The sequence below is a fragment of the Miniopterus schreibersii genome (genome assembly GCF_964146895.1).
Source record: "Miniopterus schreibersii genome assembly, chromosome: 6".
NCBI classification, from domain to species: Eukaryota; Metazoa; Chordata; class Mammalia; order Chiroptera; family Miniopteridae; genus Miniopterus; species Miniopterus schreibersii.
The window spans coordinates 64,913,665-64,930,265 of record NC_138107.1 but is presented as its reverse complement, the minus strand read 5'-3'; the positions used below and the strand labels follow the sequence as shown (position 1 = coordinate 64,930,265).

The window sequence follows — 16,601 nt, the reverse complement described above, 5'->3', positions numbered from 1 at the left end:
CTGCAGTGGCATTCCAGTGACCTCACTGACGTCCCTCTTTCCCTCCCAGTCCTACTGGTGGTCAGGCATTTCACTTCCCAAAGACACCACAACGCTCTCACAAACCCTCAGTTTTGTTCAATCTAAGAACAAGGGAACTTCTATTTTCTGCTTTTCCAATCCAGCTGTTAGAAAGTTGGGGAACGAGGGAGAAGTAATTGTTTCCCCTACAAATGCAGGCCACGCGGCTTCACTGAGGCCTTTGAGGCACTTCGACAGGCCTTCAACGCATTGCACTTGGCCTTCGCGTTCCCCGCAGGGCCGCTCCAAACTCTGCTCCCACTTTCACATCATGGTGTTTCATACGCTGCTGTGGGGAGCTGGGCCGTTCATCTCGAGAATGAACAACTATAGAAACGGTCATTCTGTCCTATAAAGTGTAAGCTCCCTCCACAGGTGCTGAAGTCCATGCTCAAGCTGCACTCCTACCCCTTCCATTCCTTGCTTCACCTCCCAATTCTCCCCCACTGGCCAGTCCGTCTGGCTCTTCACTGTCCCACATAGATCTCGTTCATTCTCACCCTTGCGCTGGGATCGTTTCTTGCTCCCGAGATTCTCTTTCCGCCAGTCTCTAGGTATAGGAATCCTACGCACCATACACTGGCTCTGAATACCTTGTGTGATCAGCCTGTGAGGACATAACTGATAGCTTCTCCCAAATCTCCTTAGTGCTTTATTCTGACTTCTCTTACAGTTCTTATCATTCTGTATTATGCTGCAAGGATACTATTCTCCTTGAAAGAGGTCCAGTTTGTTTACACCATTCAAAGCTGCTTCTTATACCTTGCATTACACACATATAGACACACATATGTACTTACATATGTACATATATATATCTTTACAATATATTATAATGTATATTAAATATATAATCTCTTCAAATGTTTCCCAAATTCAAAGTAACTGAATTAAAATTGTTGATAAGCAGAATCTCTTGATGATGTTATAGACAAAAAAAAAAAAAAAAAAAAAGAAGAGAAAAGAAAGATGGGAGGGAGGGAGGCAGGGAACAGGGAGGGAGGGATGAAAAATTGTAGGTATTTTAACCTAAGTTTCATGGATTAGGGTGAAAATGTGTGACTCTCCTCAAGATATGAGTATTTTTCTGGTGAGAAAGGTTATAGCTTTTAACAGACTTTCAAAAGCACCTATGACACACAGAAAAGTTAAAAAAACTACTGTTCTGGAGATACAAAATATAAAGATAGAATTCGCCTCATTATTTATAGTCAGATCTAACAGATCCTTTGTAATATGTAAATAATGTATCAACTATATTAAATAAAGCAATATAAGTTTAAGATACATAATTAGCATTTTTTAAAAGAACTCACTTTTTTAATGTTTTTTATTGTTTTTGTTTTTTAGAGAGAAAGGAAGGGAGAGGGAGGGAGAGAAACATCAATGTGGGCAAGAAACAGATTGATTGCCTCCCATACATACCCCGACTGGGAATCTAACCCGCAACCTGAATGTGTGACCTGATGGAATCGAACTGGAAACCTTTCAGCCCATACGAAGATGTTCATCCAACTGAGCCACACACACGGGCCAGGGCCACAAATTAGCATTTTTTTAAATGGACCATGATGGATGAGATCACATCAATATTTAATTTTTCACCAACCCTGATCTTATTTATAGTTAGCTTCGATGTGATCGTATCACACATAATGAACAGAGAAAATTAAAGCATTTTTAGCTACTATCATATTAAGTAAGTAATATGGCTAGTAAAAAATAAATAATAAGGATCAGGTTGCAATTTAAACCAATCTTCACTTGTTACAACCACTAGATATTAGATCAATTTACAACAGAAACACGGCTTGACATCTCTTCCAGTTATATCATATCCTAATTGACAAAAGGGTAGAAACATACACTTAATTTATTCAGCACATGTCATTATGCTATTCATGGGTGGACATTTCATAAATCCCACTTGATGAAGCTAATTTAGTAATTACTTAATTTCTTCCCACTGTTCATTAATTCATTCGTTCATTATAAAACAATCATAACAGTGCTGTAGGGTAGGAATCAACTCCTGGTTCATTCCTAGAGCTGTCCTGGGTCTTCTCCATCTCCCAGCACCTCAAGGCAGGGCCCTGGGCACGCTGGCTCTCAGCATGGGGCTGGTAATGAGCCATCCTCTGCTGCATCCAAACTCCATCAGAAAGACTTTCAGAGAGATGTGTTTTGTAAAGAAGACATTTTAATCTCACAGAATTACTTTTCACTTAAGAAGCTGACATTTCTCCTCTAAATTGAGATCACTGCTTCTGTCAACAAATTTGCTAACATTTCTCATCCATGTATTACTATCAAAGTTCAATATGTAACATTTTTATTCATGCCATCATGAAAGATTAAATTAAAAGACGGGCCTATCAGTAGCAAAAATGCAGCAGAACTATGTTATGTGTAAAGTCTACATCAAAATACTATATAAACCTCAAAAAGGACCCATTGGGGTTTATTTCTCTCAATTTTAGGGACCAGCTAACATTTTAGGCCATTTTGATACCTAACAAATCCAGAGCTACAAAATAGGTGCAGTCACGGGGTATCATCACTACTTCATTCTTGTGAAACAAAGTGAAAACCAGCAGGTTTCCCTTAAGGATTCAAGTAAGAGAGGCATGTAACACTGCTGTCACAAGATTTACAGTTACTAAATGTAAACTGAACATATGCCATTTCCCTGATGTTTAGGGCACCTTAACTGAACAAAAACAAATCTAATCTGAGACACTATAAAATGGTAAACTGGGACAGCACTGCCCCATCCATCTAAGAGCCTATGGAACTTCCCAGGAATGTTTTATATGAAACCAGAAATATGTTCTTAAGAAAACTATACATGAATTCACAGTCAACTTCACAGACTTCACTAGAGTGTCCTTTAAAAAAAGATCCATCATTTTAAGGAGAGTAGAATTACTTGCTTCGAAACTGTTAGACGTTCACCAGTTCCCCACCAGAACCCCTGTCCCATAAAGGAAAAGGGAAACTTTAACACCGGGCCAAAAGAAAAGCAAAACTTGGGTTCATAAATGCTACGGAAGAGCCAGAGTTTAACTACTATCCTTCGATTAAATAAAAGGAAACCGTATTTTATGAATAATGGCCACAAATAAAACTTCTTTTAAAAAATTAATTCCTGTTGCTAAGAGTAAAAAACACACAATCCAACACATAGCACCAATATTTTAGAAAATCATAAGTTGCAGGTTCACTATCATCAAATTTGTGAGCAAGCTATATTAAAAAAGGAAAAAAGAGACTTAGGACTCTCTGTACCACCTGCGTAATATCAAATTCACAACATCTTCCAAAGCTTTCAAATATTTAGCGTGCTCACTGCTCCCAATACCTGCAGTTGAACACATTCGTTGACCCAATCTTGTCTCTGCACCTCAGAATGATCAAGCGGGTGGCGTTACCTCGGGTAGCTGGATTTTAAAGGGAGGAGGCAAAGAGAATGGGGCACCGTGGAGCCTGATGGGCTGGGGAACTGGGGGGGACACTGAGCCTGTCGGCCTCACCAGGAAGCCAGAGCTTCACACATGCTCCGGAGGACTCCCACCAGGGAGCCTTAATCCCTCCCAGGGGACAGGTAATCGCACCAAGTTGTTGGTACCAATTGTGAGGGGGGCAGGAGGAGGCAAGCACAGTCGCAGAAGTCAAAATGGCACAGCGGGTGGCGCTCAGCCACAGAGGCCTGGCAGCCTCACCTGGGAAAGGGATCAGTGGTCGGAGGGCGGATCCATCAAAGCCCGGAAAGCTTGGGAAGCTGACTGGTTATTTTGAAAAAGATCCTGGTCACAACAGGGGAACAAAGAAAAGCTCTCTGGCCCATCAGTAAGCCAGCGGCCTGCTCCTTCCTGGGGTCTCCTGCCAGGGGACACACAGCCATGCGGGCCTAGCAGCCGCCCGGGGCCGCAGAGCCCGCGCGGGCTCCCAAGGACTCAGCTTCCTTTCCATCAGCAGTGGCACCTGGGTACACCATACACTCAAGGTACACGATTCTTAGCACATAGAGAGAATGAAGCCAGAACCCCTGTGTCCACAGAAACGAATTATGACGCCCAGGAGTAAGCTGCCTTCCCGCCACTGCAGGTGCCATAGAAAAGGAGGTGCTCAAGGCCAAGACAACTCAGCAGACCCCTTCTCCGGGGGCAAAGACCACAGAGGGCAGCACCCCACCAGGCTGTCAGGTTCGCCGCTCACTGGGGCCTGTAGAATCCCTCCCCATTGTGATCTGTGCCCCAGTGCCATCAGAGACCAAAAGTAATGCTGGGAGGGACCTGCCTTGTATCTCTCCCATGGCTGGAGGCCCATGCAGATAAGGCTCCGTGAGTTCCCCGCCACTGAACATTTCAGACGGAACACTGACTATCATTTGACACACAGCTGTCAGTTAGAGGACCTGAAACCCCTCCTTCTTCTGTTGTGTAATTAGCATACACAGATGCATACAAAGACTTCTGTTACCATGAGAGATTTGATCCCTCCATTCCAAACTAAGGCCCATTTGTTTTCAAAGAATGAAACATTGTTAGGGTTTTGAAATGTGCTACTGTCTCAGAGTGTATGCATTGATTAGAAAACAAAAGTCGGTATGAGGACTCACTCCTCACCACCAGGCAAAGATTTAGGATGTGGTGCTAGAGTGAACTTGGTTTGAGATGTAGGATACAGACACTGCTCCTCACCCACCGCTTTGAAAAGAAAGTGCTTCTTCAGATGCCCTCTGCCAGGTGTTCTGAAGTTCCAAACATCCTTGGAAACGTATTGCAACAAGTCATCTTCCTCGTAACGTCAGCCAATGGACTAGACTTAATTTCAATGTTAAGGGTTGTGATTTTAGTTGCTGAAACATTTCAAGAAAACTCAAGTACACATAAAAAATAATGGCCGAGTATCTGAAAACAAGGTTCCTCTCATTTATTTTAACTATGGGATAATAATATTCTTAAATATCTTTATGTATTTGCTACTTGTTAGATACCTATTTAATGAGTTATAAGTTTCCATACTTAATTCTTAGCCTTTAAATAGTGTTTAGATAATAACATTATTAACTTTTAGACTGTATCATTAGCCTAGAGGAAAATTTCACTGAAAAGTGTTTCTGAAAATACTAGTTCCATGGAAGATTAATAGGGGTATCAGAAAGAAAAAGAGGTTCCTTGGTTCATTGTAAGCACTTTGTAAGTATTTGCAGAGGTAAATGGAATTAAGCAAGGGTTTCTTTAGTTTGGACTTCCTGGAGCTGCTAATATGTATTGTGATTCTTAAGGGTAAGGTGGAGAGGGAATAAAACCTGCAGCGTTGCAAAACTTATTTAACCTCAGAGTTCATGTTTAGTAGAACATTTTGCAGAACTAGCTCCCACAGAGCACAGTTTTAGAATTGCAGGCTCAAAGAAAAAGCATGCTGACTGGTTTGTGAAATCTAAGTTTAATTTTTAATGAACACTTGGAGTAGGTATATCAGATACATAAGCATATCATGGTATCTGTTTAAACCATTTGCACCTCGTGTTAAAATCCTCATTTATGTAGCCCCCCCCCCCACAAATGATGGTAGTAAAAAAAATGTTTCTACAGGAAACTAGTCATTGCAACTAGGGCCACTGGTCAAATGATATACAGTATAAACATTCCTATAACTACTCCTACTTTCTCTCACTAGATGAACATTCTGAAATATTAAAGTATTAACGATTATAAAGATTTTCCAGGTATTGGAAGTAACACCACAGTAAAGCCTTAAATCCGTGAAGCTGTTTCATGTAAACTTTTAGTTTTCTCCCCAGATACTCCTAAGTGTTCCATAGGGTACATAGGTCAGGAATTACCTGCCCTATTTTTCAAATAAGGAAATGACACGTGGGAATATAAATGGTCTGAGCAAAGTCACAGTTATTTACTTGTCCAGTGTGAAAGCATTAGACTGGGCAGAGAAAAATCTGCCTGCTCACTTAGTCCAGTGACTTTTCAGCATATTCCCTCCTCTCCCTCTCTCTGCCCCAGGCAAAGTGAGAAGCAGTTCCAGAAATTTAGACTGAGGGGCTACGGCAGCAAAGAGAGGCAGCTGAAGAAACCAATTCTGCTCCAGCATCACCAGCCATACAGGGTGTATACTAGAGGCACTGAATGGCTTTCAGGTTTTTCTACATCACTATTTATTGCAAAGACGTAATTGCTGTGAAAAGACCTTCCAGCTCCTTTATTTAAACTTCTGAACAGGAACTAAGCTAGACGTCAGAAATAGGCATATCAGGTCCTGAAGAAGTTTTCTTTCACATAAGCAAGAGGCCAAATGAAGAAATGAGCTAATTATCTAGTTGAGTTGAAAGATTTCATAAATAGGTCATGCATTCATACATCATTAAATAAAGACCTGTGTTCTAGGTTAGGAGTTCTCAAAGTTTGGTCCCTGACCAGCATCATCAGTGTCCCCTGGGAACTCATTTGAAGTGCAAGTTCTAGGTCTAGGCCCTACCTAGACCCCCTGAACCAGAACTCTGGTGTGGCCCATTGATCTGTGTGGAAAAGGCCTGCCAGTGTTTCCGGCGCACACTCAAGCTCCAGACATGCCCTAGGATATTCAATGCATGTTTTAAATGACCTATTACTCAAAGTCATTTCCAACAATAATGATTTTAACTAATAATCTCACCGATAGTGGTCTGGATGGATTTAGGAATTGGGACATGTTAAAAACAGAACAAAACAAGCAACTATCATTCCTTCGCATTAGCCATTCACCAGGGATTGGTTTCAAAAAGAACAGGCATTTGAGAGATCTGAATACATTTCTTCTTCCCATAGAATCTTTTTAAGCATACCTATGGAAGTGTCCAGTCATTGCTGAGTTGTTATTTCTCAATAGTTGACCAGAAATTCATGGAAGCTACACCCCTTTCCCCTATACTTAAACAATGACAGAAACAGCGATTATTTCTGTAGAGAACAACTACAGTGTTTCACAGTGTTAGAGCACATTTACTCAGCAAGGGACACTGATTCTGCCAGGGGAAGCCTCTCCTTTTATTCTCTAGTCCAACCCCCACTCCCCACCCCACCTCTGAGACCAGTAATGAGTAGGTCTGTGTTGCCTTTATTAGTAAAACAAATGGAAGCTACCTGATGTCGTTTTACGTTACATGGAAAGGATGCAGTAGGACTCAGGAGTGCAAACTCAGTCTGTCTTCAAGTTGGACAGACCTGGCTTTAAATGCAAGCTCTCCCACCTACGATGAGGGTGACTTAAGAAAGTTCCTTAAACTTCCAAAGCCTCCGTTTCCTCCTCTGTAGAATGAATGGGGATATTAATACCTATTACCTATCTCATTGGATTATTAGAAAGAAATCAATGAAAACGACACGTTTAGCATTAGCCCAGAACAAGCTTCCAATAAATCCCAACACTTTTCATTCTTTACAAAGCACTTTACAGAGCTAGACTTTTAAAGCATAACAAATTTTAAAAACACAAAATTAAAAATTAAAAAAACTATTTTTTTTCAAAGTGCATATAAAAGTGAGTTGATTTGTAACTTTTCAAAGTGTTTTTAGAGGGATCAAATTTAGCATGTGATCCATAAGTAATTTAAAAGGTGCAATTTATTAGCATTAAAAGTCTCTCTAGTCCTACTCCAGGTTGGAAAAAAAAGTCTATAGTTCGCATTAGATTAAAAGTTACAACTATTTCTATCAGTTACACCCAGAGCCCTTTTTAGGGTTTTAGCAAAAGGAAAACGCTGCTTTCAAGAAGATGGAGCAAGGAATGCCTTTACATGGCAAGAGCTTTCAAGTCTAAACACTCCTGAAATATTAAAAGAAGAGAACCCAGTTTGTAAATTTCTTTTTCCACCCTACCTGGGCAAAGGAAACAATGTAACTGTCTTCACAATTTTTACATGTCCTTCAATTTCTTGGGGTTGGTAAGAACAAATGTTTCATACACTGATATTTCCAACCTATTGAAATGAAGTAGATGTAAATACAGTACTTTTTTCTGTTGGTGTTATGGGGGGGGGGGGGGGAAGAATCCTAAATAAACATGGTATCTTAAAGACCTGTGTATTTTATTATATTGAAAATAAACAGTAATCAAATTTCTATGGGAGAGAAAGGGCACCAAGATTGGAAGAGTTCATTATCTAGATGAAAAAAACTAGATAATATTTCTAGATGAAAAAGACTAGAAATATTTCTCCTGCATGTGTGCTTGATTTCTGCTGTTTGCATGTTACAAAGCACGGAGATAGGGTCATTTCCATTATTAGCAATATTAGTTCCAAAACAACTTTTGGAAAAATTACACTGAGCTGCTTGAAATTCTACTAAATAACTGAAGTATAGTCAATGAAATTTTAGCCATTAGTAATACATACAAATATTTAATGCAATGGCTGGCATAATTTTAATATTTTTATATCTAGTATAAATATAGAAATGTCATAATGTGTCTCAGATTTTATTTTTGTCAAGCACACACACACACACACAAAGAAACAGACCAAGAAATAAAGACATCCTATTTTAAAGAGTCCCTGGCTGCCATTCTGAAATTCTTGACTGGGCAAGCAGAGAATCTGACCCCAAAGGAAAGCAGCACCAGAGGGAAAGGAGGTGGCGATGCCCGTTTGCATTTCTGGGCCATTGCCCACATATGGGCCCCTGCCAGAGATGACTGGCATTCTGCACAGGAAATGCTGCCCATCCAAGGCTTTCTTTTATTTGAGAAAGAGAAACAGCTCTGCACAGATTGGCTATTTGAAACTTCAGGTGTATGAGAAAAAAAAGCTACTACTTGGTTGTGAACCAAGAGAACTGGACCCTGGAAGAAGTTTCTACATCTTTCTTGGTAAACATTAGAGGAGAGTAGTACTGAGTTACAATAAAATAATAAATTTAAATATGTGTGTGTGTGTGTGTCAAAATGTTGGGATGCAAATGTAGGCAACATCTAAAAAGAAGAAAGTAATTTCAGCAAACTCACAGCATATTTTTACACCATAAGTTTCTGAAATATTACATGGAAAGTTTTAGTCTTCTCCAGGAATCAGATTGATTAATGACCTCAAGATCTGATTATCAATGATACGTGAATCTAAAATGTTTCATTCTCTGAGCAGGAGTGTTTCTGACAGGCAAAATTCTGCACTTTTGGAGAACTTTCAAACTTGGGAAAAGTATCCTAGGAAAAGTAAAACATTCTATCTGCACTTTTCAAGATACTCCATGTAATGCCTTATTTTCTAAGACATAATCAAAAAGCATGTAAGTATGAACACTGCACAAAATCACAACTGACACCACAAAATATTCCATTATTGTAATAAATGTGTTTTTTGTTTAGCTCACCTATGAACTCATGGCCTTCTCTAAGAAATGTGTGTCTCTGAAAATGCTTAGTAACTGTGCAGTAGAAAGCAACCAACCATTCTTAAGCTTCAAATGTACTTCCTTACACAGCTGCACACACATGTGTACTAACCCAACTGTTGGTTGCACCTGCTCTAAGTTAACAATATTTCATAGAGCATATGGCAAGGATGACATTTTCAAGTGTTAATCTGTTGACTGTGAATCTACTTTCTTTCAATAGTTTAGGACTCATGCTTTGTGCCACATAGGAGTCTAGAGCAACAAAAATATGAGCAATTTTGAATTTCCTTACTTGAAAACAAAGCTGTCTTTGTCATCTAAAATAAGTTATATTCTTCCATATTATAACTAAGTGATTTTTTTCACGGAGAAATATCTGGTAAAAATTTTCAATATTTATATAAACGACTCTTTCATTCAATCAAACATTTTTTTAAAGCTGAAACTTTTTCAAACTGCTGCAAATTGTAAATAAGAATTTAAATTGTTCTTATCCTATACCCACTACACCCACCACTTCAAATGCCATGGTGATGTTTATTACTAACTGGAATCTTCAGTTTCTGAGCATTAAGAACAGCAATGATAAAAAGAAAATTACCTTCTTGAGATTACGAGCATAAACTCTGGTTTCTGCACATGCAGCAAATCAGTTTCCAGATATCACACCCCTTTTGGTAGGAATCACCCTAAATGCTGAAGTTAGAATAACCATATAGCTCAAATATCTTAATTTATGGTAGACAGAGACGTGACATGGAAGTTTTGTATTAAATCTCTAGTGTATGAAATTTTAATTTCTTGTCTTATAACCTGATTTCATGATTTTTAAAAGAATGTATGTTTATCTACACTTGTAGTCTGCCAAACATTAAATTAAAAGCATGTTTAACATAATTAAAAGCAACTATTTAGAATCTTGACAGGTAACTTTCTCTGGAGGGATAGTCTCTGTCCTTCAATCGTTCATAAAGTAACGAATGAGGTTCCCATTTCCACAACACCAAAAGCTACCTCACCTCCTCCTAAGATTAGTTGCAAGCTTAGGTAGACATGAATATTCCTTTAAGTCTAATGAAAATATACTCTACTCACGGAATTGGAGGTAAATGTTTTCAGAAACTTAATAAAGTTACTTAAGAAAGAAACTGAATAAAGTTTCTGTCTTAGACTATCATGGTCTTCAATTTTAATAAACTAAAAATGTTCTGTACAGCTACAAAAAGACTACACCCAAATGTTGTAAGAACCCACACTACACACTTCAGAAGTAAACAAAACTAAGTGAACTTCTGTGTCAATCAGGGGTACAGGAGTCATAACTTATTCTGGAAACCTGGCTGCTTATAAAACAATCTTTACTCATAATAGCTCAAAGATACAAAAACTTTTTAAAGATCTATCAAGAGCAAAGGAAAATACATATACCCACTATTTTTTTGTTGTTCGGTGCTTTGCAACTGTTAACTTAAAAAATAATTATTTTACTTAAAATGAAGTACTATATTTCTAAGAAGCAATTACCAGAAGTCTCCGAGGTCCTTTCAGTGTGATCATTTCACCCTATCAAACCAATGGGATATTCTTCACCCTTTGTTTTTGTTCTGCATCTGCATGAACATGGCTGCTAATTATGTTATCCTGGTAGCACATATGTCTGAATAGGAGAATACTTCTCAGGATCCTTATTGAGCATAAAATATTCCTTGGGATTCAAATGTATAAACTTGCTTGCATTGAGTACTCCTATAACGCAGCAAATTCTATTTTGTTAGAGAACTTAGCTTTGATTCAGATTTCTGTTTCATAAGTGATGTAGCCCCTCTCCAACATACCATTGCATGTAAGCATGCACATGAACACACACACACACAGAAACCTTTAGCCCTATCCTGTTACTTTGTGTATTTAGCTTCTCTATTTGTGTATTTATCTTTTTCTAAAATTGTTTAAGTTCTTGAGGAGTTTGTAGTCACACGAAACACCATACAGATCTAATGGCCACATTTGCCATAACAAAGCCCTACTATGTTAAATGATTAAAGTTAAATCATATTTTTAAATTAAAAATTAGAGCACACGAATGATCTTACCCACCCACTCACTCTCACAGTTTTATGCTTTTACACAATGAATAAGCAAATGTATTATTTCCCGATTCATATACGAATATAAAAATGTTTTGAAAATGTTTATGCTATTTGGCATACTTAGCCTAATGTACTTTAACAAAGTAAGCTAGCTTATTGTTCTGATCAGCTTCCTCATTAAGAGTAAAAATCCTTTATTGCCAAATTTAAATTAATGTGTGGTAGGAAAAAATAAAGTGGTTTACACATCATCGAGAAAATATTATATTTTTAAAAGTATATTTATATGTCTGTCTTCTTTTTCTTAAACCAAGTAATTCACAGATCAAAATATACAACATCAGATAACTTCCCTTGAAAAGAAAAACATCTTGAGATAATATACAAGAAAAAGAACTACTTCAGCTAAATACTAAACAAAACAATAACAGCAACCACCACTCATGACAACTGATAAACAAAGAAGAACACTTAAGGAATTCTATCCGTTCCAATAGCAAGTCCTTGCTCTTTTGAACACTTGGCTGACTGGGCTCTCAGAAATTTCCTTCAGCCTTGTAGTCCTTTCAGCCTTTTACGAAACAGCTGCTGGAAGCATTAAGTGGCTATTCAGATTAATATATACTTTCCAGGGAGAGCTATTTTATAACAGGAGAGAGCAAGTACCTCCTACCTCAAATTACCCACTTACAGTGGTACATTTTTCACCTTTAAAGTATTTTCAGCCCCTCTTTCTATTGCCCTTAGGGAATTTAAATTCAGGGACATGACACTTTTCCATTATCGGTTCCCTGCCTCTTTACAACTGAACAACATTCCTCAAAAAGTAGCACATGTAAGTCTCCACCCTCTAGGATCAGACAACAGTATCTATTTCAGGAGCCGTCGCATACATAACGGAAGACAGAATATTTTTTCCTTAGAATCGTTTGTAATAATTGTGATTTGAAGGCGACCGGTTCAGTCAATGACAATGGTGTTGCTAAGTTCATTCAAGTATTTCTCTTCAATCTACATACTTTTAAAACTCAGTGTGGCTTCCAGATGAAACCACTGTCAAGATACCATCTGCCCTACTAGTGGTCCGTCCAGCACTGTACTTATAAGACAGTATGTCCCGTGAAAAACACCACATGCCAACGAAGAAACAAATACACTGCAAAACACAGTATATAGGGAAAAAGTAAACACTTCCGTGTCTCTGTGTTAACACCTGTCTAGTAAATCACAGGTGGCGATCCCGTTGTTGGATTAACAGGAATGCAAAGCATAAAAGAACAAGAGCTGAGCCTTGCTCTGCTTCAATAAATTAAAGCCAAGTTTAACCCGCACCCGCCAAACTGTCTTCAGAGGGACAGAAATAGGTGGGGGCTGGAAAGCGCCCCTCTCCTGTTCCCCCGGTGCGCGCCCCGAAGTCATTTCATAAATGGGCAGCATATCTGCCACCTCTCCCTCTTACTTTTCCCCCGCTCCCACCGATCACGGGCCCTCTCCGGACCCCTGCCACTCTCTCCAGGGCGCGCTGCGGAACCGGAGGACCCCGCGTCCCTTACCAGTTGCATGCCGCAGACGAAGATGAGCGTGCACCTGCCGTTGCAATAACCCATGGCTCCGAGACCCCGGCCAAGCCGGGCTGTCCCACGTCGGCCACCGTCGAGCCCCCACTTTATCCAATCAGATCGCCGGGAAGGCCAGGCGAACCTGCCGAGGGCGCGGGGGCTCCGCGCTGCCGCCGCCGGCGCCCTGGGAGGGGACAGGCATTAGGACCCGCTGGCGCCGCGGCGCCGGCCGCTCCAGCCGCGCCCGCCGCACATACCTTCACTCGCGCGCCGCACGCGCCGCGCCGCCCGTGGAGACGCGCCCGGGGCCCGCGGGGGCGGCAGCGGCAGCCTCGCAGCGCCGCCGCGCCCACGGGCATCTGGCCGCCGAGTTGCGCCCCCGCCGCGCCCGCGCCGCCCCGCGCGCGCCGGCCGCTCGCTCTCCGCCCGCCGGCTCCGGGGCGCCTGCCCGCCTCCCTGCGCCGCGCGCGGCTCGGGGCGCCCGGATCAGCGGGCCAATCGGGCGGGGGCGCGGCGCGGGCCGGGAGGGGGCGTCCGGGCTCCGCGGGCTCCGCGGTCCCGGGCGGCGGCGGCGGCTGCTGCGCGCGGTGATGCGGGAGCCGCGCCGCGTCCCGCAGCCGCGCGCCTGGCAGCGGCTGCCCCTCCCCTCGCCCAGATGTGTTAATCCTCCTACAACAAATCCTGCAGCCCGCTCCCCGCCGCCCCCTCCCGAGACCGCAACTTCTTCCCGCCCGTGCGGGCCTGCGGCGGAGGGAGCTGAGGCGGGAAGGAGCGGCGCGGGCGCGGCGGCTGCGGGGCTGGGGGCGCTGGGGTCCGAGGCATGTCCGCACTTGCTGGGCTTGTGACGGTCCCGCGCCCACAGTCGAGCCTGGAGCGCTCTGAGCGAGCGAGCCGTGTGCGCGCGTGTGTGTGCGTGTGTGTGTGTGTCAGGGGGCGAAGGGACGAGGGGAAGGGTCGCGATGCGGGGTGGGGTGATGAAATGGGGGTGCTGCCGAAGCATCCCGCCCATCCGGGAAGCCTGCGTGGGGGAGAGTGGGCGCCCGGGGGAAGGGGCGCCGCGGGCGCCGGCGCGCTGGGAGGTGCGGGCCGCTGCTGGGGGTCCCGGGGCCGACGCGGGCCCGCACGGGGAGCGGTGCTGCGGGAGTGGGTAGGGGACGGGGACCCGGGGAGTGGAGGCGCGGCGAGTTGCAGTTGCTGCTAACAACGGGTGTTGGCTCTCACTGGAGAAAGGCAAGGACCGGGGTGGTTCTAGCGCCCGAGGACTCCGGCCCGGCGCGCCGTCCGGCTGGGGGAGGGCTCTGAGGGTCGGCCCTGCACCCCGCGGGGGAGCGCCCGCCGGGCCCGGGAACCCGCCGGCTCGCTGCGGAGCCCGCTGCTGCCACCTGCGGGCCGAAGCCTGAGGAGCGGAGCTGCGTGTCCCAGGCGGGCCGGCCGGCACTGGGGAGCCAGGGCTCCCGTTTCCCGTGTCGCCGGGCAGCGAAGGCGTGGTGCTGAGATCTGCTAGGGTTCTGAGTCCTTGGCACAAGGTGCCAGGTTGGTAGGAAAGGAGAGCGGTTTAGGAAAATAGCAGGTATCTCCCCACCCCCTTAGGAGATGAAGACAGGTGAAAGCACATCAAGCCGAGAGCTCCCCGTAGCAAAGGGGACCTGGACCGACTGAGAAAACGGCGCTTGTGTAGGATAACGGTCCGCTGGGAACCGCAAGGAAGGATCCCAGGTGATCGCTTTCTTTGAAGAAATATTGTGGCGCATCAGAATAACGAAACTTCAAGAAACTGAACAGGGCTTAGGGAGCCCAGCCTCCAGAAGCCCAGTAATGAATTTTCAGAAATGTTTTGTCAACCATGGAGAATCGAAAAGGAATTTGATTTGTTATATGTATGCAATGCAGAAATTTTATTACTATAAGGAAAATGCCGACTTTTAATCGCCCCATTTGTAAATGGACTTTACTCTGAAAAAATCTGTTTCAATGTTAATGAAATTACGAAAGCCCAATGTATGCTCTTACCCACTGCGGGCCTGGCAGGTAATAGCTGCTCCGCAGCCCTTGGTAAAACTGAAGGCAGAGGTATCTGGTAGCAAATGTTTCCATTAGTTATAATTATTCTGTCTACACCAGTTAGCTGTCCAGTAGCTGTTGGGGATGCAGGTATTTTGTATTGCCAAACCAAAAGAAAGCTGTAAGTTGATGCTGAATATTGAAGAAGCTGCGGCCGTATTGTGAAAAGCATTCTGTTATTACTTTTTTAAATTCATAATTGCAATAATGCATTTATGTGGATCCATCAATAATCCTGCAGTAGTTTCCCTGCACCCAGCAAGAGCCTGAGAGGTCTCTAGGCTACATAGGTTAAAGGGAAGCATGGTGCTATCTGTAGCTGACTCTCAGTGACCTGCCCCGAGTGCCTGGATACTTGCCGTTTAGTACATGTGCATCTTCTTTCTGCAGTCACTTGGGACTGACTATGGGCTTTTTCTAACCACAGGAGGTGCTTGATTCAAGAGTCAAGTTACAGCCCTGAGAACAGCTCTCACCCAATAATGGATGGAAGTTGATGGATAAACACCCCAGCTTCTCAAGCCAGGGATGGGAACCCCTGAGACATAGTCTAGTCTACACCATTAACTTCCCTACCAGGGTTGAACCCGTAGTGCCCACAGTTGCCCATAGTAGTAACCTGCACATTCATGCACTCTTCTTTTTTTAATTTTTTTAACTTGCTTTTTTAGAAACAGGAAGGGAGAGGGGAAGAGGGAGAAAAACGTGATTGATGCCTCCCAAAGACACCCCGACCAGGGACGGAGCCCCACAACCTGGGCATGTGCCCTGACCAGGAATTCAAACCCACTTCCCCTGCCAACTGAGCCACACTGGCCAGGGCCATGCACTCTTAAGTGGTTTTCTGCCTTTCCTGCTTCATTTCCCTCTTTTCTACCAGTGCTTCCTGACATCACCTCCAAAATAAACCACTTCATTCAAATATTTGTGTCTGAGCTACCCCTTGAGGAACCAACATAAGGCAGTCTACAATGGCTTCTATTCTGATCTGGCGTCACTGGCACAGTAGTCTCAGAAGAGTGAGCAATCCCTGATTTATATAAAGGTGCCCTAGTTAGGAATTCAGTGCCATTCCTTAAGGTGGCTGTGCCCTTCTCGCTTCATTTCCTGTTAACCTGGGAGGCTTAGTGGAAAAGACAAAGAGAATATCAGCTATCCCACAGAAGTGTATGAAGCAGAGAGAGATCTCAAATTGGCGTGTCAATTGCACTTTCAATTAGAAGGCATACGCTATTCAGTTATATAAGACGTTAGTTGACTAGACTGTTGACCTAACTATTGTTAATTATCTGGTTTCTGTGGAGAGACTGTGTTACATAATACACATCTCCATCTGGCTGACCTTACCTCCCACTTTAAAACACTTTTCAAGGTTGTTTCACACCTATTATCTTCTGTATCTCCCAGAAAACTCATGGAATGCAATAGATACACAGCCA

General features: G+C 43.1%; 1 protein-coding gene across 2 annotated transcripts in view; it reads right to left on the bottom strand.

Annotated features, from left to right (window-relative positions):
* The window catches only part of NKAIN2 (sodium/potassium transporting ATPase interacting 2), a gene marked incomplete at its 3' end in the record, with an annotated part of 758,467 nt that extends 745,062 nt beyond the window's left edge, over positions 1-13,405 (bottom strand). For both annotated transcript variants that reach the window (XM_081140145.1, XM_081140146.1), the window contains exon 1: positions 13,096-13,405. In XM_081140145.1, the coding sequence (XP_080996271.1) occupies positions 13,096-13,149 (54 nt within the window). In that variant the 5' untranslated portion in view covers positions 13,150-13,405. The remainder of the gene's footprint in view (positions 1-13,095) is intronic.
* Positions 13,406-16,601: the final 3,196 nt, after the last annotated feature.